Source organism: Pleurodeles waltl, chromosome 6 (genome assembly GCF_031143425.1).
Source record: "Pleurodeles waltl isolate 20211129_DDA chromosome 6, aPleWal1.hap1.20221129, whole genome shotgun sequence".
Lineage (NCBI taxonomy): Eukaryota > Metazoa > Chordata > Amphibia > Caudata > Salamandridae > Pleurodeles > Pleurodeles waltl.
In genome coordinates, this window is record NC_090445.1 from 55924274 (window position 1) to 55946833 (window position 22560).

General features: G+C 45.0%; 1 protein-coding gene across 2 annotated transcripts in view; it reads right to left on the bottom strand.

Moving 5' to 3' along the window:
• Positions 1–20690: 20690 nt before the first annotated feature.
• Positions 20691–22560, bottom strand: part of LOC138299186 (E3 ubiquitin-protein ligase TRIM39-like) — a 109951-nt gene continuing 108081 nt past the window's right edge. For both annotated transcript variants that reach the window (XM_069237281.1, XM_069237283.1), the window contains one exon: positions 20691–21815. In XM_069237281.1, the coding sequence (XP_069093382.1) occupies positions 21271–21815 (545 nt within the window). In that variant the 3' untranslated portion in view covers positions 20691–21270. The remainder of the gene's footprint in view (positions 21816–22560) is intronic.

A 22560-nucleotide genomic window follows, 5' to 3' on the forward strand; every position in this document is an offset into this window, starting at 1 on the left:
TCAGCCAGCAGGTGTAGAGAGGGGTGGGGCTGGCCCACGGGGAGGTGGGAGTGTGGAGGAGGGGAGAGTGTACTGAGTGCACATGTGTGTTTGGCCAGCCATCTCTGAGGCCAGCCAAACATGCATGCACACTTAGGTTTCTCCCACCCGACTATACACAGCCAGGCTGGAGAAACAGCACAGACCCCAGGCTCCACTCAGACAAATCTCGACAGTGCTTACATGCAATGTTTAACATGTAAGAAGCACCAGGATTTCTGGGGAGCCGGTGCTCGTGTCCCAGTGACTGGTAGGACACTACAAGAGGGGCGAGAAGGCAGGAGACAGGCAGTGCAAGGTGGTTTTTTTTTCTTAAATGTTGTTTCCCCCATTGTCTCCCCACCCACTGCCGCTTGACATATGCAGCGGCCATAGCTGGCAAATATCCCTTTCATAGCCAGGGCTGATTCCAGGGGGCTGCATTTGCTAGTAAATCCTAGATCCAACCTTCTCAGACCCATGACCGGCTGCTAGAATGATTATATAAATGTGCAAGGAAGGTTGAAGGAGGATTTTCTGCGATGGGCAGAAACACTTCAGGAAGCATGTGCCCTTCTAATCACAAAGGGGGATATCACATTCAAGTCTAAGAAAGACCTCCAATGTTGATGGGACAGAAAAATCTTCTGTATGGTAAGAGACGTGTACCTCTGCCCTGAGTACCCAACTGTACTGTTGTCTTGATTCCTAATGTTGCTATTTTGTCACAGGTGAACACAGATCATGCGTGCGCAATGACATAGGCCAAACTCACAGATTGCAGTCGCGTTGCACTAGGATGGATGCCCAAAAAGCTATCCTCATAGTGGTGGAAGGCTACTACCTTCACCAGGGTTAAAGTAGCACAAGTGCGGTGGTGGCAGCATACTGTGCAGTGATTAGCAGTAGTGAGCAGGTCCTTTTTACCCTGTGTCACTGGAGTGAGGCCTACAGCCTCACTCAGCTTTTTAAAAGTTCTGCTGCTGTGTGCTTAACGTCCCCTTTGCATACATCAAGTGGAAATGCTGCACAACGCAAGAGTAGTGACTGAGCTGGTTGTATGTATGCCAGGGAAGGGTAAGGTACAGGAATAGGGTAGTACTGCTCAGTGAATGCACACAGAGAGCCAATGATCCTGCAATGGTACATTACATGGAAGACCCTGGGTTCCATTTTGCGAGGCCCAGACCTGCTTGGTAAAAAAATGAGGAGTAGAGGAATCCCTCCAGGCAGATTTGTGTGATTCAGCATTACTGGAAGAATGGAGGAAGTATTCTTGCTTTACAATTCAAAAGGGTGCTCTTTGATTCAGTGATACATCACAAAGAAGGGGCCCAGACACATCTCAGGAAGAGAGAAGGGGCTGATAAGCAAATCATAAAGAGTAAGGCTGGGAGCCCTGGATAAACCTTTGGAGGCACATACTACTGTGGTTGACATCCAAGGGTGAACTCTGGCCACTGCCATGAATTGTGTTGTGGGGCAATCAGCTTCAGAATCTTGCCTGCTGTGACAGACAGACTTTCAGAAAGAGAGAAGAGAAGGGAAGATGTCAATTTCAAAATAAGCAGAACCCTAACATAAAACTTCAAAGTCTCAGACCCTGAACCATATTTGGTGTTTGGAAAAGGACTATAAAAAGAAGAGGCTGGGACCCCTAATTTGTAATATCTGGCCAGCAACCAGATGGACTGAATGATGAGGGAAAGCTCTGCAAGATGTCTGCCTGTGGCCAGGACTGGGGGCAAAGGGCTGCTAGTCTCCATGCTTGGTGAGGGGATATCTCCCAGGACACCAACATCACTTGCCCTGGAGCCTGGAGTACCATCACTTGACTGATTGCTAAGACGAGAGTGCCCTGTGAAGGAGAGGGGAGCATTGGAGGGAGCAAGGTCCAGTGGGGATCCTTGCTTGAGGACTCCCTCAGTGAGGTGTGAGGCTGTGCACCGAATGGGTCATTGCCAGTGTGCAGAAATTGGCCCTGCGACCCCAGTATTCCAGGAGGACCACTTTGTTCTGAGTCATGACAGAAGCACAGGCCTGGGAGCACTAGGCCTGCAACACTGTGCTGCGGTGACCACGTATGCCAGAGGAGTCACCAATGAACTGATCTTGGGACAGGAGTGTGGGACTTGTGACTGCTGTAATCAGCAACCTCGTATGCTAGGAAGGCCTGTTGTGGTGAGGGCAGTCTCACCAGGAGACTCTGTACCCCAATTGTGAGTATTGCAGCAACCCCGTATATCAGGAAGGTATGCTGGTATCACTTTGGTCAAGAGTTCGAGTCGTCACCTGGACTTAAGGCAAACTGCTGTGACATCTGGGTCAAGCCCACATGCTGGGAACTGACGGGTACCCCAAGAATCACCACAAAGCCTCCAAGGACATCGCCATTCCTCACTGGGGCTCCAGTTGGGAGCCAGAGGATCAACCCAGAACCCCACCCCCTCTGCTAGGGGGATGATCAACTTACCTTTGTGTTTGCCGAGGGGAAGCAGCTCCAATCACTGGAACATACCAGCAGTGCTGCTAGATAGACAGAGACTGCGCTGCTGGGTGCTGACAGATACACTGCGAGCAGTCCAAATTCACAATAGAAGATCCGGATTCATGAGCACCTGAGGAGAGGGCACTCATCGCACTGCTGAACACTGTCATACTGCTGCAGTAGGTAAGAATGGAACTGGGCCTGTGAGGCCCCATGCGACTTGCTGCTAATGGTGACACTTTTGACTAATTCCTAAAGAGTCAAAGGGAGAGCTCTTGAGTAAGGCCAATAGTTTGGATTCCCTGGATGCAGCCATAAGTGAATGGGGAATAACCCCACACAAGTTACATGAAGGCGAGAGGGACAGGGATTCGCCTAACATCTACTAGCGCCTCGACCTTAAGGGAGATTGCATCGTAGCTTCTGAATGTCGTATACCTCTGCATGTGTACAGCTAGAATTAAAATAATTCTTTTTTTTTTTAAACAAATTTTTGACAGGATATTGATTTTTTGTTCACCCTGTCTGCAGCTTTGAGTTATGAGTTGTGTTCGCTGACCTGTATGCACATGCCCACGAGAGAGCCTTTACTGCTCGACCACAGCTACCACTGACAGCCAAGTGCAGAAGGGGTTCTTGTCCCAGTTGAGCGGGATCCATAGTAGGTCGGGACATCAAGAGTAAAACGCATTAACCACGACGGTTGGGCCCAGTAGTCCCTGCCTGGGCCATGTACCCCTGAAGGGGTTCTGACATACACCATTACCAAGAGTCCCAGTGAAAAGAAGCTCAATGCTCCTGCGTATCCAAGATCTTGTTTCCAAAGGTGTCACATTTCAAGTTCCACAAAACCAACAAGCTCAGGGATTCTATTCAGTTCTGGTTCCTTAAGACTTGTGCTTGACCTCAAAGGACTGAACAAACTCCTACACCTTGAAACCTTCAAGATGGTTACTCTCCAGATCATTACTCACTTAATTTCAAGGGATAATTTATAAGCAACTCTGGATTTAGAAAATACTTTTTTTGTGTGCTCATCCACCTGGAGTTATATGAGGTCCGTGTTCCAGTACATTCATTATCAGTTTCAAGAACTTACTATTGAAAGGGATATCTATTTTTTTTCCATCTTGACAGCTGGCTTTGAGGTGCTCCTCCCTTCTTTGAGGCAAAGCAGGATGTGGAAAAGGTCTAGTGTTCTCCTTCACTTGGGTCTAATGATCAATCAAAAGAAATCTAACTTGATGCCAACACAAGTGACATTTATAGGTGCCAACTTCGGAGGGTTTCTTTCTCCAAAAGAGTGGTTGATGTCTTCAGACAAATCTACTTCAGTTGCTGGGGCAAAAATAAACTCTGACCAGGAGGTGGCTAGAAGTCCAGGGGTTTATGGCAGCAGCTACTGTGGTAGTCCGCTCAGTCTGTTTCCACCTGAAGTCCCATCTAAATCACCTTCTGAGTCACCTTCTGAGACATCCCAAGATTATGATTGCTTGGTTCCAGTCACTCCCCAGATGGCTCCAGATCTACGATGCTGGTTAACAGAAGCCAGACTAGTAAAAGGGGTACCATTTCATCTCCCAACTCTGTTCTTATCAACAACTGAAGCAAGGATCTGGAGCTGGGGAGCAATCTTTCTGCATCAAGAGGTCAAGAGTCAATGGGCAGAGGCAGATAATTGTCTATCATCCAACTGAAGTGAACTACTATGAGAATCAGTACAGGCATTCAAGGGTTAATTGGAGGGAGTCAACCCTGTAGTGAGGACAAACAGCTAGGTTGCAAGGTGTTACCTAAACCATCAAGGTGGAAGCTCAACAAGTTAGCAAGAAGGATTTTTTCTGGGCAGAGCATCATCTAATTGCATTGATAGTGGTGTATATTCAAGGGAAATTTAACTAATAGATGGTTTCTCTATGTTGTAACCTGGCATCATCAGTGACCTTTCATTTATCCTTGCTCCACATCAATCAGCTATGAATTTAATTTGGCATTCCCAGCATAGGCCTGTTTGCATCGCCTCAGAATGAAATGCTTTCTCTGTTCTGCTCAGAAACCTGGTGCCCTCAGACCTATGCAGTAGCTGCCTTATCAGTTCCATGTTACAACAAAATGATGTATGCTTTTCCTCCAATTCCTCCTTCAGACGGTGCTGCAGAATATTCGGGAGGAGAGTTTGACGGACATTGTATTAGCTACCTTTTGGCAGAGACAGCACTAGTTTCATCTGATAATGCAGATGCCAGTTGAGAAGCTTTTCCACCTTCCACTGGATCCACCTCCCTTTCAGTTTCTCAGCTTAACACAAGAAACTTCCAGTCAGTTACACCTGACGGCTTGGAAATGGAAAGCAATGGATTACAACATTTGTGGTATTCAAAACAGACGGTAATAATTTTAAGGCTCCAACACAACAATCTACATTATCACACAAAAACATTGCAGTTCATTCTAGTCTTGATGCATAGAAAAAGTCACAAGCCTGGAATCTATACATCCTGGATTTCCTTAGAGAAGGATTCCTTAAAAGCTTAGCTCCAGCCACTCTAGCGTCTCAAACAGCAACAATAAAGGAATACAGATGTCCTTCTGAAGATATTTTAAAGATCTTTCCCTTAGTTGCTCGTCTCCTTCAGATATTTGGGCTTAAAAAGTAATGGGCCCGATTCACAAAGGTAAACTTAGACCAAAAGTTTAAGTTTAGACCTAAACTCTAACTTTACTAGTAGTAAAGTTAGATGTCTGATCTAAGTTCGACTTTTGGTCTAAACGCAGACCAAAAGTTTAACTTTACTACTAGACAAACTAGACATTTTTAAAGTGCACTTTTTTCTGAAGTTTCTTTCTGCAAACTGCATGCATGGGGGCATTCCAATAACATATTTGGGAAATACTTTAAAATGATATGATATCCCAAAATATTGCAAATTTTAAACATTCTGGTGAAGTCCCAACTACATCACAAATGTAACCGGAGGCAAGAGACTGACTCTAGAGGGGTAGAGGGATTAAAGTATTATGTTAATCCAGAAGGAGATTACAAGAAGCAAGACTTTGATATGGAGAGATGCGGACTATGTGGGAGGGGTACTTTCAGAAACCTAAGGAAGGGATTTGGGGAGGTGGTCATTTGTTAAGATGTGAAAGTCCATTTTCATATCATAAATGTTATTGAAACTCAAGTATATTGCTTTGGTGGTATCTGGTACATGGGAATTGGGATACTTCAGCTTTTTCAACTATTGAAATATACAGCTATCTTGACAGACTTGTGAGGCGGGCCAACAGCATCTTATCAATAATGGCCTTTGTACAGCTTCACATGGCAGCAAATCACACAGTAAAGTTAAGGATGGACTGCTTGAATTAAGCCCTAACAGAAGAAGCATCACTGACCTATGGAGCTGGCCGATCTGGAAGCTCCAGGAACATGGGGTGGGAATTGCAGAATGCAGAGGGGTGCTATGAATATGTAATTACTGTGCCTCCTTGGGGGTCTATACACATTCCTGCATAATCTCACACTTGAATTCTAATTATGCAAGATAGTTTTCAGTGGAGATTTCAATTTGGTTCCTAACTTGGAAATATAGACACAACAAACTGACGATCACAGAGCCAACATAACAATTCTTAGGGCGAGATGTACAAAAGGATTTTTTAATTCTTAGACCATGCAATTCTCAAAATCCCTGTGTTTTTGACTGCAAAATCACATTTTCTAATGTAGAAATCCCATTATGTAAGTCAGAAATCTTTTTCCACCTCTTAAATGGGCTCTGCAACCCATACTAAATCAAAATTCTCTCGCTTCTCATATGTGAGGTTCTGTTTTGAAATAAAATAAACTTTTTTATGGATGTTGCATGAATCATAAACCGAAGATTTCGCTGCAAAATGTCTGCAGTAGACTCTCACACATCATCCACATTAAAAAAGAATGAAAGGAAAATGTATTTAAACTAAGCTGTTTAAGAATTATTCAAGGTCACCAGGGCAAGACTCACTGTGGAACAGGCTGGCTTTATCAGGGGACCTCTTGGAAAGTGGGAACCTGGGCCACAGCCCACTTTGCTCATGCTTTAAAACGCCTGTGGTAACCCTTATGACAGGCCTACTGAGCCCTAAGGCAGGGTGCAGCATATTTTCAGAGGCAGTACATGTATTTTTTGTGTTCTAATCGTAAAAATGCAAAACTGTTGTTTTTACTGTGGAAAGACTTGGTCGTCCTAGTGTTGATTGCAGGGTTTTACAAGCTGAACCCTCAGCTGTGCTGACTCCTGAATGTTGCAACCAAAGGTGATACTCTAAAATATGAATCAACTTCTCCAATTATGCCTGACTTGGTTCTGAAATAGAAAAATGAATGTAACAAGCTACAATGACCAACTTTTACAAAGTTGCCAATTTATTGCCTTCAATCGCCTGTGCCTTTAATAGTTGCATGTGGAGCTTGAACCCTAGCCATTTTTCTGCCCTCCTGGGGAGACATGCTTATAACTCCCAGGAGAGCAGACATTAGGGGCCTGCACTGGAGGAAGATGTTACCTCCCTCCTGCAGGAAGCCACATGTGTTTTGGCACAAAAGGCAAGCTTCACAGCTGAAGTCGACTTTGAAGAGCAAATGAGGAACACTTAAGGAGAGGAATAGCCCCATTGTTTAAGCAGACTAGCTGGCCCTGGGGAAGGAGAGGGGAACCTCTTGTCAAACCTGTTTCTCAGGGGCGTGTAGACCCCTCGGTAACCACACCTCTAGGTTGGGCAAGGGAGCTATGGGTGCCAAGGGAGGGTGGTTCTACCATCTTGTGAGTGGGCAGAATTGTGCATTTTGGGACAGCCAGATGCGACTCCTTCCAAGAAGTAGTCATCAGGAGGAAGGGAAACTTGTAGTCCACTGGCTACAAACCACATCCTACACAGAAGGCATTTTTTAAACATAAATATGGCACCTCAGGCACATAGAAATTCGGTCTTGTCTGGACTGGACGAAGGAACATAGAAGGGTTGTCTTGCTGCACTGTTAAACTGTCAAAAAGAGGCTGAACGAGCGTGGACTGCACCTGCTGAACCTGATGGCTAGCAAAGTATTGGGACTGTGCCTGCTGTGTCCTGCTCATGGAGAAGTCACCTCCAGAGTCCAGACATAACCAAGAGACTCCAAGGGTCAGTTAGCAGACCCCCTGTTCACAGCACAGGGACACAACAGCTGAGAAGTCTTAGGGGGAAAGTTGGTAGTCAAGCATCTTCAAGCTGCTGCCAGCCGCCGTCGATTCTGCTGAGCCCGGGAGAGTCGCCGGAGTGCAGCTTGGTCACCCAGAAGCTGACTTATCACCCAGGGAAGTATTTGGGTGTGACCGCGATACCGTGCAGCTGGACTCCTAACAGTACCAGGGGGATTTCAAGGGATGTCAAACCTTTGACCAGGATTGCCTCACCCCATTGAGGGCCGAGGAATAGCAACAGTAAGACCCCCATCAACCGCATTGCATCTGCAGCTTCTTTGAGCATCTTCAGTATTCTTCATCCCTTGCATTAGGACCACTTTCATAGGAATCCACCACAAACGGGATAAACTGCTGGGAATTGCCTAAAGACTACCTCACCTGTAAAGGTAACTGATTCTGGGATGTTGCTGGTCCCTCTGACTGGCTGCCTATGGGAGTTGGTTGCCTACAGTGATCCTAAGTGACCGCAACACAACTAGCCCAACGTTTTGGTGAAAAGGTTTTTGAATCAAATTTGTGGAATTTGCTAATACTTGTTTGTGGTTGAGTGAAATGCTTTTATTTGCTATACCTTGTACATTTTATATCTACAGAACCATCTGGTGGATCTTTTTTGTTTTGGTAAGTAAAATAAACTATTTTAGCTCAAGCCTAGGCAGCACACATGCATTGTCAGACCTGCTGTATTCAGTGAAAAGACTTTGATCCTTTCTGCTGCTTTCCATAGGTTGACTGCAGTGTTGCTCTTCTTTGCTGCCTCCTAACTGGTTCAAGCAGCAGATATGTCACTTCCGTTCTTGGCTGATGAGCCCAGGTCAAGGATAGTTTCCTTACGCATTGATTGTTTATCTGTTGTTTAGGGGAACTCTTTTTTTCATTATTTTCTGCCTCGGGTTGTGTTCTGATGTGCCTCCATGTCTTATCCTTACATGTATGCGTGTGTAAACGCAATTTTTTTAATGAAGTGCTTTTAAAGCCTACGCAGCTTTTGCTTGATCAGGACTTGTGGGTTCTGTTTAATCAGCACAGCGCCTGTGCTCCCGCAGACGGAATTTGCCCTTTTGTTTCTTGTTCTTGTTTTTGCTGTCCCCTTCATCCCACACCCCCTCTTCCCTGCCTTTGCTTGTTTTAAGACCTGCAGGCACTTTTTATTATTAGATAGTTTGTACTTGTCAATCACATTAGTGCCCTCATATTGGGGTCCCACACACGTCTCCTGTTTGGAAGTCTGCTCCTGGCTCTGAATGATAGACTCCTTTAAGTGAGGTTTGTGCACTGTCCACTCTCGCTCACCCCTGCCACCCTCCCTCAGTTCCTGTGGTAGCCGTTTTGAAAATGGACTCCACGACAAATGGAGAAAGTGACTGTGTTAGCAAAACTTAGGCCTGCAGAGCACGTATTTGAAGTCATGTAAAGAGATGAATCATTGTTCTGTCTAACATGAGTTTTTCTCTAGGAACTGTAAGAACCAATAGGTTCTTTGATCTATTGCACAGAGACTTTTAGTTTAGCGACCTTGGAAATGAACATCTGGGCCTGTGGATTTAACAAAAAGTAATTTGTTTCAATTTACATATGGATTTACACTAAACTGAGAAGATTCCATTGTAATCCCTGAGAATAAATTGAACTGTTGCAAAGGAATACAATTGTTTCCACCGTTTGGAGTCCCACAGATAGGAGAGATGTTCTCGGGCTAGACCTGGGAAACTGACGGACTGTTGCATCTCGAAGTTTTATTGACATTTTGATTGGATGATGCCAGTGGTTAATTTGTAAATAAAAAAGTGCTGGTGCCCAAAGTACTCTTCTAAAACTCGTGGCTATTGCATTTAAATGTGCCAGCACATAATACTGAGGCAGCATAGTCCTAAAGCCATCTAGGACCACTTTAATCAATTTATAGCCACTCCCTGCCCCTTTAGCTCACTTTTGCAGCTTTCTGTTTTCTCCCTTGGTGAAACTTTTCTGTCTTTCTTTGCTCTGTCTTTCCCATACGTGTCTTTTGTGTGCAGTAATTGCCTGATGCAGAAAAAAAAGGGCCGGACCTCAAAAATAAGTGCCGGATGATGCCCATTTTGGGTGGCATGATGCCACTAAACCGACAAATCAAATTGATTTATGTGTTTTATATTAGGGATGGACTTTGAAAATTTAGTTCAGTTCTCTCCGCATCAGTGGTGGCTCGTGACATTTGAAAGTGGTAGGGCGTAAAAGTTGGGTATGACTGTTATGTAGTAAGTAAAGCGAGCAAGCCTAATGCACAAACGTGGGGTCTAGGGTGGGCCCTTCTCCCAAGAAAATTTTAAAAACAAAATAGACAAATGGTGCATTTGAAAGCAAATTAATTTAGTGAGAAAGCAAGATTTATAAAGCAGTGCGAACGTATAGCCCTGAAATATTAAACACATTGAAAACTGCAACATATCGTGCTGCAATAATAAGTTCAATAGTTACTTTAATGTGCAAATTGTATAGCTCACAACTTCGGGCCCTTTAAAGTGTATGCCTGTGCAGTGTCTTGGACTGCATGCAGCACTCACTTTGGAAGAAAATGTTCTAACCAGGCATCAGGAAGCACCCACAGCTGCTGGCTGCAATCAGTCATAGAGAAATATGTGCAGACAGGTCTTTAAGTGGGATGAAAAAAGTGGGAGCTCTCTAAAAGGGACATACAACATAGATTTCTGTGGATCCCTTAGTGTGCCATCCGACCTGTATTTTGATTTCTCTCCGAGATATTATTGCATCCAAAAATATCACATAACAACTGACATACACCTAAAACTTGTCAGTCCTATTGGCTTTGTCAATGGCTGTTATCTGTTTAAGATAAATGAGTAACAACAATGATTTCTTATAAATAATTAACATTGGAAATGTTTCAATTCTGAAATTGTGAGACTATGAATTAAATATTATTGAGACCTGTTTAAGGAGTATGGCCTCACATGTGCGCTTTGTTAGCTATGTATGCCCTTTTTCTCTGCACATCTCATCCATCTGCACATTTTCAATCTCCTCTCTTTCCTCTTCAGCACCCTCTTTTGACAGTCACCTGAATGTACTTCCTCGCATCTCCCTCATTTTACAATCTCAAACATACACTGCACTCATACACATTTGAGCACTTTATTTCCTTTTGCTTTCTAAATATTTTGACCTCTTTGCACAACCTTCACACACATTTACACTGAATATCAATTGTAACTGGAATACATGACTATTGTTATGTGTGCTCTGCAGAGGCACCAACACACTGACAGGCACTTTACTTTGCCTTCAGCCTCAGCACCAGCGCTCTCAATCAAAGCCCCTTATAAACACCTGGCACAAGTCAAAGTATGCCCTATGCAAGAGTAATAAAATGCATGAAAAGAAATACAGAAACAGAGCATGATGAAACAGCTAACTCTCAATGTGAATGCAACATTAATTAAAACGTGAAAAAGAGAGGAACAAAGTCACTGACACACATTACCTTTGGCATTAATGTTAAGGGCCTGAAGATAGGGCCAGTTTTAATCATTACAGCAGATAACTGTCTTTCCTGTAAGTACGTATTTCTCGCTTTGAGCTTGGCTCAGATATGTGGATAAAATTTGGAAGGGAAATCAGAATCCTGCTCGTCTTTTGGAACAATTTAGCGGAGGAACAAATACAGCAGCGCCACTTCTGAATGAGCCAGCGATCTGCAGCCAGGGCCTGGGATGTCAAAGTGGGGGAGGTTAAGGTGACAAAGGGTCTCAGTAAAATAGGTTGGCATTATAACACTTACCATTACTGAAGCCAAGGCATCAAGTTACACATGCTTGCATTTACTCCTACTGCATGACGAATAGGGAAAGTGTGGGATCTATGCCTTTGAATGATGGATGGCTGCCCTCACGCAGGAAAGAGGACTCCAACGCCCGAAACCATGACGCTAAAAGCGTCACAGGCCTATAGTGGATACTGCCATATGCCACAATAGAAATGAAGGGCTTTAGAAAGCTAAGCCATGCATCTTGCGTCAGTGTAGGAAGTGGATTTACTGCCTGGCTTCAGTCTCCTACTTCAAAGCGAGGTGGAAAAGGCAGCCTGGGGCAGACAGCGCAGACTTAAATGCATCAGTTTGTTTAGAGATACCATCGTATCTCTAAACAAATGAATCTATTTAATATTTTTTTAATGTTGATTTGCAGGAATTTCAGAGGTGTGCAGTCCCTTTGCCCTAGAAGAGAAACCACCCCTAATCTGCACCACTCCTGATGACACTCCTGACTTGACTCACTGCTGATCTGAATGCTTTGCTGATGAAGAATCCTTGAATGCTGTTCCTTAGAGAGGTATATCTCTCTCACCTGATTGTCATGTCCCTTTTTCTAGAATAGAAGCTATCATGCTGAAACTCACTCTTTTTATTTTTCAAACTAGCATTCTGTAGTCCCATATATATTTTTCTCAAATTATTTTTGTCTTCTTTTTGTATTTTGCCCACGTGTCTGCCCCCCTCACATGCATTTCCTAATTTGTTAGTTTTAGGGACAAGCTATGCCAGCCCTAAATTTGCATACTCTGCTTAATTAAACTTGACAAATGTTGATACACTCTGACCTGAGTTATGTTTCAGTGTCTCGGATACTTTCATTAATGATATGTGCAATAATTTTTTAATGCTAATCCCTTTGAATTTGTTTCCTGCTTTGGCAGCCCATGGTCCTAATATATCTTTATCATTTGATTTGCGTACCGTCTTCCTGACACTAACTTGGTGGTTGTAAAATAAAGCTTTGAACTTTATTCCTGATTGAAGTTATTTGTTCCCTGCCACATTGGTCATGGTGTCTAAATTGTTAAGGTGGTGTGGAAATAATTGTGTATGGTTCACCACACTTCTTTCTAAGTCAAAAGGTCTGTCGACTTCGGGAGCCGTTTGATTCCTGGGATGGATGAAAACAGGCTAACACCTTCATCCATTGGTAAATCCATTTCACAAAACCTAAATATTCAATCCATCTATCCTCCCACCTAATTCATCCATCCATCTACCCAGATACTGAATCTACTACCTGACGATAAACTCACCATCATCACCAACGCTGGACCTCCAGCTGTGCTTTCACGCAGAGGTATTTTTCTCACCTCCGTAATGTGTAAATTTAGTTCTGAGAGTCCCCCCACATCAGGCTTTTGAGGTAACCTGCAGGAATCATACCTGTCCGGTGAGCTGGCTGTGGGACTGCGTGTTGGCATTAGGCACTTTGCGCTGACTGCAGGCCCGGTGAACTGGCCGGTGTTTGAACTGTTACTTGTCTAGTTGGCTGCTGCAGGAGCAGTGTGCTGGGTGCAGGACAGTGCACTGGCTGCAGGGAACAGAGCAGTGTGCTGGCTGCAGGGGCGGTACCCTGGCTGCCGTTCCTGTAAGCTAGCTGTTGGGGCAGAATGATGGCTGCAGGGGCAGTGTGCTAGTTGCAGGGGCAGTGCACTGGCTGTCGTTCCTGTAAGCTGGCTCTATGGGCAGGATACTGGGTGCATGAGCAATGCATTGGCTTCAGGGCTGTGGTGGCAGTCTGCTGGTTGAAGGGGAAGTGTGTACGCTACAGGGGCAGTGTCCTGGCTGCAGGGGCAGTGAGTTGACTACAGGGGCAGTGTGCTAGCCACAGTGCCCAGGGCAGCATGCTGGCTGCGGTTCCAGTGAGCTGGCTGTTGGGGTATAATGTTGGCTGCATGGGCAGTGCACTTGCTTCAAAGCTGCAGGGGCAGTCTTCAGGTTATAGGCGCAGGGTGTTTGCTGTAGAGGCAGTGAGCTGACTGCAGGGTCAGTGTGCCGGCTGCCATTCCTATAAGCTGGCTGCAGAAGCAGTGTGCTGGCTGCAGAGAAAGTGTGCTGGCTGCAGGGGCAGTGTGCTGGCTGCTGTTCCTATAAGCTGGCCGCAGGGACAGTGCGCTTGCTGCAGGGGCAGTGCTCTGGTTTCTATTTCTGTACGTAGGCAGTGGGGACACTGTGCCAGCTGCAGGGACATTGTGCTGGCTGCCATTCCTGTAAGGTGGCTGTGGGGGCAGAGTGCTGGATGCAGGGTGAGTGTGTTGGCTGCCCCTCCGGCAAGATGGCTGCAGGGGAGGTATGCTGGCTGCTGTTCCTTTAAGCTGGCTGTAGAGAAAGAATGCTGCCCTCAGGGTCAGTGCGCTGACTACAGGGGCAGTGCACAGGATGCAGTAGCCGTGTGTTAGCTGCAGGGGCACTGCATTTGTTCCAAGGACAGAGTGCTGGCTGCAGGGGCAGTGTGTTCGCTGCTGGTCTGGCAAGATGGCTGCAGGAGAGGTATGCTGGCTGCTGTGCCTTTAAGCTGGCTATAGAGAAAGAATGCTGCCCTCAGGATCAGTGTGATGGCAGCAGGGGAACTGCCATGGTCAGATCTAGTGGGCAGGCTGCAGATGCTGGCTGTAGGGGCAGTGCACTGGCTGCAGGGGCAATGCCCTGTCCTCAGGGGTAGTGCATAGTCTACAGGGGCAGTGCGCTGGCAGCAGGGGAAGTGCACAGACTGCAGGGACAGTGCCCTTGCCTCAGGGGTAGTGTGCAGGCTGCAGGGGCAGTTTGCTGGCTGCAGGGGCAATGTTCTGGGCAGATGCAGTGTGCAGAGGGCAGGCTGTGAGGGCAGAGGGCAGGCTGCAGGAGCAGTGTGCATGCTACAGGGGCAGTGTGCAGGTTGCAGGGGCAGTGTGTAGGCTGCAGAGACAGTGTACAGTGGACAGGGGCAGTGTGCTGGCTGCAGGTGGAACTTTTAGCTATTTTTCTAGAGAAAACTCACATTTTATGAACATCGTGGTGGGAGAATTGGTGGTTAAAAGTTTACTGCTCATTGATGACTTAAACGTTGTGCTTCTCAATCCTAACCTCTATGTTCTGGGAATGGTGAAGATGGTGAACAGTCTTGGGATGTGTATGGGATTCAAAGTGAAAAGGGATAAGCCACAAGTAATGCCTGTATTTAAGGGCTGGCGAGAGGATGATTTCAAACTGGAGCAGCCCTTGTTAAGTGGTTCTATGGCATGCAAGGGAATAACAAGAGTGTGCCTGTGGGTACCTTCTTTCAATACCCAGAGTGTACATGTGGGTAGCTTCTGTGAATACCCAGCGAGTGCATGTGGTTAGCTTCTGTGACTACCGAGAGTGTGCATGTGGTTAGCTTCTGTTAATACCCATAATGTGCATGTGGTTAGCTGCTTTGAGTACCCAGAGTGTGCGTTTGCATAGCTTCATAGAGTAACTAAAGTGTGCATGCGGTTAGCTTCCGTGAATACCCGGTGTGCATTTGGTTAGTTTCTGTGAATACCCAGAGTGCATTTGGTTAGCTTCTGTTCATGCGGTTAGCTTCTTTGAACACCAAGAGTGTGCATTTCGTTATCTTTTTTGAATACCTAGAGTGCACAAGTGGTTAGCTTCTTTGTATACCCAGAGTGTGGAAGTGTTTATCTTTTTTTAACACCCAGCCATTGATACATGGGATTATTGTGACTGAAAGACGTTTACTGCTGAAACTGGATGTTTGTTTCAAGCTCAACTTTTCTAAAATTAACATTATCTCTCCTTCGGTGTTTCTCATTTCACAGTACAAATAAAGGCAGTCATCTTTAATCACTGAGACAGTGCCTTGAAACCTTATGGTAAGAGAAGAATTCTAAAACTGCCCTAAAAATTCTTACCACCTGTACAAACACTGGTTGTGGGCTACCTGATGTACAGGCAGATAATATACATTTTATACACGTAAACTAAATAAATGTGTTGCAACTTACAAAATAAATGATCCTTTGTTGGCTGGACTGGAGAGAATCTTCTGAGGGAGCTACCCGTCTGAACTGCTCTTCATGTTAGTAAATCAGGTGGGATTACTACATATGTGTAGGGTGCTGTGATGCAAGGAAGGATGAATATTATTTATTTAATGATGAATATTCAATGTTACGACAGAGACCAGTGGTTAGTGAGAACAGCATAACTGAGTTGGCTGTGGAGTTGGTGGGGACTAGGGATTGGCAGCTCCTGGAATCCTTTGCGGATGAAAGAATTGCTTTAATTCGTGCAGTAGGAATAAAAACATATGAACCAAAATGTTTTTAAACAACTGCCCTTTGGTAACCGTACAGTCTTGTCTCTTCCCAGGAACAGATATCTATCTTACATTAACATTCAGATGACCTGCTGGGGTCTTAGAAGGATCAGAAGAATTGCTGATGGCTTTGTCAGAATGTGTTCGATATTTCCAGGATGAGGTTTGACATATTAAGTAAGTTCTCACTGACATATTAACCAGGTTCCTGTGCGGGATCACTGGTGTCCCCCAAAGTAGTCATTGGTGGGTTTCTCAGTGTCGGAACTGACAGGAACTGGAAGGAAGTTGTCGCTTACAAACACAACATTGGCTTGTTGAAGCGGTTAGAGCGGGATGGTACTGTTGAAGGGATGCATTTGGTGATGAGAGGATAATGTTAAAGGTGTTGCCAGGTTGCCACTGTTTAATAATTCTTTGTGTATGATGATTGATGACCTTCCAGGTTCTCTGGGTCAAAGGGGTGATTGTAATTGTGATGAAAACTGAAAGTGATTATCTGGTAACCGAGGCATTGAAGCTAGGATCTCTGGAGAAAGTGACTTAACTTGGGAGGGAGAGACAGCTGGGCACTTTCTGTTCATATATTTGCTTACATGTGATGCTTTTTGTGCACAGGATATTGTCTTTAATGATTCAGTCCATTTTAATGTTTTAGCAGTACAGAGTTACATGTGACTTTCAGCCCCCTTATCACTTTTGTATTTTGAAAACATTCCATCTGAGAATGCTAACTTCTGTAAGAGGAAGAGACCATGGGCTTCAAAGAGGAACATATTCAATACTTCTTGGGTTAGCTTTCTTCAATGGAAATAATCCTTATTCATGGAGGTTAGTTCTCATGAGAGAAACAGTGTTTGGCCTTTCATGGTCCTTGTCTCTCAGCTTCTCTTTGTTTTTCATTAAACTACTAAACAATCTGAACAAAAAGTAAATACATCCCCAGTTCATAACCTGCTTCCGACTCATTCGATATGATGTTCCTATGAACTAATAACTATTTTTCCTAGATTTACACACAACCTGCTGCTATATCAATTTCCAATTTCTGAAGCCTGTAAAGTAGATGCCAATGCAATGGAGTATCATCATGGAGCTCCCTGGAGCCTGACATCTAGATGGCAATGCAATGGAGTATCATCATGGAGCAATCTGGAGTCTGACACCTAGATGCCAATGCAATGGAGTATCATCATGGAGCAATCTGGAGTCTGCCACCTGCATGCCATTGCAATGAATGATCATCAGGCAGCAATCTGGAGCCTGACACCTAGATGCCAATGGAATGGAGTCTCATCCTGGATGGAGCTGGAGCCTGACACCTAGATGCCATTATAATGGAGTCTCATCCTGGATGGAGCTATCTAGAGCCTGACACCTAAATGCCAATCCAATGGAGTATCATCATGGAGCAATCTGGAGCCTGACTCCTAGATGCCAATGGAATGGACTATCATCATGGAGCACTATGGAGCCTGACACTTAGGTGCCATCGCAAGGGAGGTAACCAGAGGCACATAATTTATTAGTTTACAAGTTCTTAAGCACAGTTATGATTTAGAGGCAGGTTTGTTACTTTGTTCAACCGTGTTAATAAGAAATAGCCATGCACAGTTAGAAAGTCAGATTTATCTGTGTGCGTAGTTTCATGAATACCGATTTAAAAAAACACTCATTTATTTTGCATTTATTTCTTTTAAAGCACTGTTTGTCCCATTGTAGGGTGTCAAAGCGCTTTGCCTCTCATGCACATTAACCAAAGACAATGACTCATACAAGAGTGTAACTCATTGCACAGGAAATGTTGCATAGGACAATAAGGGTTGCATGTACTAATAATTCTTTATTACTACCCAAAGGAACCATTTGAGCTTTAAATAATGAAAGATGGAGAAAAAACAATACAGGTCCAAACTGTTGCCTTGCAGTTTGCATTCAGGTCTGTTGCAGTGGTTCATAGCTCACTGTGCTATATTAGAAGGATTGTAGCTCATGAACTGCAAGATCTCTGTGACAAAAGCAGTAAACCACGGAGCTATCCACCTAAAAAACAAACTTGTGAGCTATATTCTAGGCCTTGTGGTTTGCAGCAGGCACAGTAACCCGCTATGCTACTTTATGATGATTCAAAACTGTGATTAGGCAAAACATAGATCTCGCCATCATGTGCATTAACAACTTACCATTATTACTATCCCATGATAATTGCTGGGTACAAAAAGATCTCTGCAGCAGAGGCCGTAACCCCCTAGATATTTCAAAATGCAGCCTGTTTGTAACTAATTAAGTAATAAGGGATACACTTTATATCTCATGTGTCCTTCTTGCCAATATCTTTGTCAGAGATAGAAAAAATATAATTGACTCTCAAACTCTGCTCTCTCAATACTACACTCTTCACTCTCTCTGCTTCCACACCTTCACCCCCAAATAATGGGATCCCAGTGTAAATAATTTCCATTTCCTGCTCTGTGTAAGATTAACACCCATTAGTGACAGTGCTATGAACTGAAAAGTAGTGCTATGAAGTGGAAACGATTGCTGTAGAAGCGTGCCATCAGCATTATTACTGTTAGGTGGCTGAGGATCCTCCTGGAGAGGAGTGAGTGGGGCTGTTTGATGTGTGGGGTTCAGGCCCCCCCCAGTGACCATACAGAGAGAATGTCCATGTCTGAAGCCCTTATTTTTTCTTAGACAGGAGCTCTCCTTGTCCAGCATCAAAGGAACAAACCCCCTTGACCAGGCTCAGCCAGAACCCAGCTATAAATGCTGCAGGGTTCAGGGGTCAGTGCAACAATGCTGTACATACACTGGAGATTTGTGAGAGGGGGTGATGCCCCTCCCTACATACATGTCCCACTTTACAATGAAAACCTCACAGCAGAGGAAGGCTGAGCAGAAACATGTGAAATCATGAGCACAAGGCGGGAAACATTTCATGGGCCATTTCCAAAAACATGTATAATTCCATATTGCGCAACCCCTCTCACCCAGCGCAGTGCTTTAAATGGAAAAATAAGTGCAGGTACTCACCGAAAAGAGTGGTGGACTGGGGTGGAGTTTGGGGCAGGCATAAGGGTGATGCAAAGGGTGGGGCAAGAAGCGGGGCTAGGTTTTTGGACACTCTAAGCTTTGTATGCCAGAGATCTGCATGCACTGCAAGAATTAATGATGTATCTGTCCATCAGTCATTACACTAATAGCCATTTATATAGTACCTATATAAGAAATGGCGATTATTAACCAAAGTAATCCTTCTTTAGCAACCTTGGAATAACAATGTATTGAGGAAAAAACAGCAATGTTCCCAGTGTATGCCTTGCTGTTTTCATGTATTTTCTTGATGCAGGTTCATGAATCATTAATCTATATCCCAAGGATTTTAACTACAGGTAACACAAGGATCTCTGCAGCAAAATCAATAACCAACTGAGCTACCTACATAAACAAATATGTGATCTGCATGTTTCATTCTGTACATTATGGCAGACACAGTGATCCAGCCTTCCAGGGGGACCTCTGATACAGCCAGCTCTGGAGAGGGTCTCGCCCTGATGACCTTCAATAATTCTTAAACAGATTGTTCCTTTAATATATATTTTTTTTTATGTTGGTGATGTTTTACATTTTACAGGCAAATGTGTTTATGTTTAATGCAACCTCCATCAAAAAGTTTATTTCACATCAAAACAGTACTTCACATATAAGAAAAGGGAGGGTGTTACAGAGAATATTTATAGTAATAGTGAGCTGATGCTGTGTTACAAACTTAAAAACATGTCACTTTCCCAGAATATTAGATGTAAACACATTTAGAATTTGGCCGAGTGTGTCTGTGCACTGTCAGTGACCTGGCCAAAGAGGGCACAAAAGTGCTGAAACTGGATCATAAATTCAAAGCTGTTTCATACAGGGGCCACCAAAATACGTTAGGCCCAGGGGCCCGAAAACCTTAAGATGTCCCTGACTTAAACATCCATTTCATACTCTGAATCACCTTCAGTTTCACACAAACACAAGTTCCACATTTAATTCTCACAGGCATAACTTTTGGATTTTAATGTCCATCCCTCACATGCAGTGCATAATTTGTAAATAAAAACGTGCCAGTGCCCAAAGTTCTCCTCTGAAACACGCAGCTGCTGCAATTAAATGTGAGCGCATGGAACGCTGAGATAGCGTAATCCTGAAGCCATCTCTGGCCTCTTTAATCCATTTACAGCTCCTCCATGCCCCTTCAGCTCACTCCTGCAGCTTTCTGCTTTCTCCCATTGTGAAGCATTTTAGTTTTTCTCTTCCTCCGTCTTTCCCATATGTGTCTTTTGCTCACAGTAAATGCTTGAGGCAGAAAATTAAGTTGCGGCACAAAAAAAATAAGTGCTGGTGCCCCGCATCGGAGAAGAAACCACTGGCTCAAATTAGGCACTGCTCACATGTTGTCTAACACATGCACTGCCGGACAGTGGCAGCTCTAAAAAAATGCTGTAGAGCCTGCACCGGAAGGAGTGCCCTGAAGGATTCAGTATTCACCCAAAAAAATACCAAAAAATGGTCATGTCGATCTTTGTTCTATGCATAATGTGTGTGGACTCCCACAAAATATGTGAGCAGGGCCTGGTAGTCCCAAGTGGCTTGATATGTAACCTTTTAAATCCATTCCTGATTTTTACATTACATGCTTTATATGCTGAGATTGTTTAATCTCTTATTTAGAATGGAAAAAAAGGAAACTACAAATACCAGAATGCAAAGGGTTGGCCTCTAAAATTCCAAACTGTATGAAAATGTCACATCTTCCATGAAACATCCCGTAACAATTGGTTTAGATCTGGTTTTTCATCTAAAGCAAGAGGTTGCCACTTGTAGAACGCTAAAAAAATTATTTATTTTGCATCTTATGTAGTTTTTATTTGAAGTTAATTGGGAAAGATGATGGCGAGGGCAGGGATTTTTTGCACGCCTTCACTTTAAAACGCTGATGGTTGAACATGTGCATGCATTTTAAACATCAGGCTTACTAAACAAGCTGCAGTGCCCTGAACAATGCTTCCCACACCCATGCCCATTAGGTTTGACAATCACCCTTTTAACCTCACCTTTTAAGCTGAAGATAGCGCCCCGCAGCCCCCCCTCTCCTCCCCTGGTCACTTCCACAGCAGCTCAGGTAGCTCACCGAGTCCTACAAACAAGAGCTGCTGCACCGGCTCTTACAGCAGCTCAGATCCGGCTTCCACCCTCAGAGGCATTTGAAACTGAAACTGCTGCTGAGGCAGGAATTCCTGAGCAGCACCACTTGTCAATGCCAGGACCCCCGTGAGTACCGGTACTCTCCTTCTCAGAGGAAAAGCTCCGGTACTCAAGGGGAGAAAATAAAAAACTGCCGGTGCTCAGTCCCGGTGAGTACCGGCCCCTGTGAAGCACTGACCCGGCGCTGCTGAGGGTCTCTTCACTCCTGTCCTGTCACCGGCAGGATCCGCAGCGCCCCCGCGTTCCTCCATCCCTCCCTGAGATGGGGACTGAAGAAGGGCCGCAGGGTGGGGGGGAAGGAGGCCCCGCAGAAGGTGAAGAGCAGAGACCGGTCATCCACATTGTACAGCGAGAGCCTGCCCGCCTCATAGTCCAGGAAGAGACCCACAGCCCTGGGGGGCGCACGGGGGGTCAGGAGGGTGGGACGGGAGGTGAGAGCTTTGTATTCACCATCTCTGAGAAGCACTGCCCAGTATCCGTTCTCAGGTGATGCTGTGATCCCCCCCTTCCTGCTCACAGCCTCGTCACACACCCCCAGGTCCCAGCCCGTCTTGTCCCCCACCTCCACCTCCCAGTAATGCCTCCCGGAGCTCAGCCTCTCTCTCCCCAGGACATTGATGACAGGATTGAATCTCTGGGGGGTGTCGGGCAGGTCCTGTGCTCTGTCTCTGTGCCTCACGCTCCTTCCGTCCTCGGACAGGATGAGCCTCCGATGCGCAGTGTCAGGATCCAGGGTCACCGCAGCTGCAAGACACAGAAGCAGAGGTCAGAGGGTGTTATAAGGTGACGTAACGCGCTGGGGGTCATTGTCACACACAGGATGTCAGGACATGATGCTATGTTTGTAAATATACACACTGTGTTTGTTTACTGCTGTGTATTGTCCACGGCTGGAGTTCAGTTTGCACCTGTAGGTATATAAGGAGCTGACAGGAATGTGACGTCAGTTCCTGTGATCTATCACTTACGGGACGTCCTGCGCCCCCTGGATTACATTTGTAAGCTTACAACTCCCTCCTGCTGAAACGATTGTTTGTTACAGAGGCAAAGAACCAACCCTGTCACCAACAACAGCCCAAGTGCTTTTTTTTAGCCCAGGAGAATGTGCCCAGGAGCAAAGGGTTTATCAGTCGGGCAGTTTCCTGGGTGATTTGATACACTTTTGTAGACAGATTTAAACTCACTGCTCTCCTCAGGAGACTGCACAGGACAGGATGTCCCCCAAATCACATGACGAGCAATAAACTGCTTGACAACACCTGTTATCTTTATTTACAGCGCATAGACAGTAAAGCACTGCGCTATGGGGTGCTAAATAAAGACAAGCTCCCACTTTCCTTCAGTTTTTTCATCCCACTCAAATCCCTGCCGGGGGATCATTACTTGAGCAGTAATAAGTCTACAAAGAACGGATTCTGCTCCCGCCCGCTCAGGTGCAGCGTCCTTTACCACAGATTCGCACCAACTCCCAGGCGACACCCCCAGGATG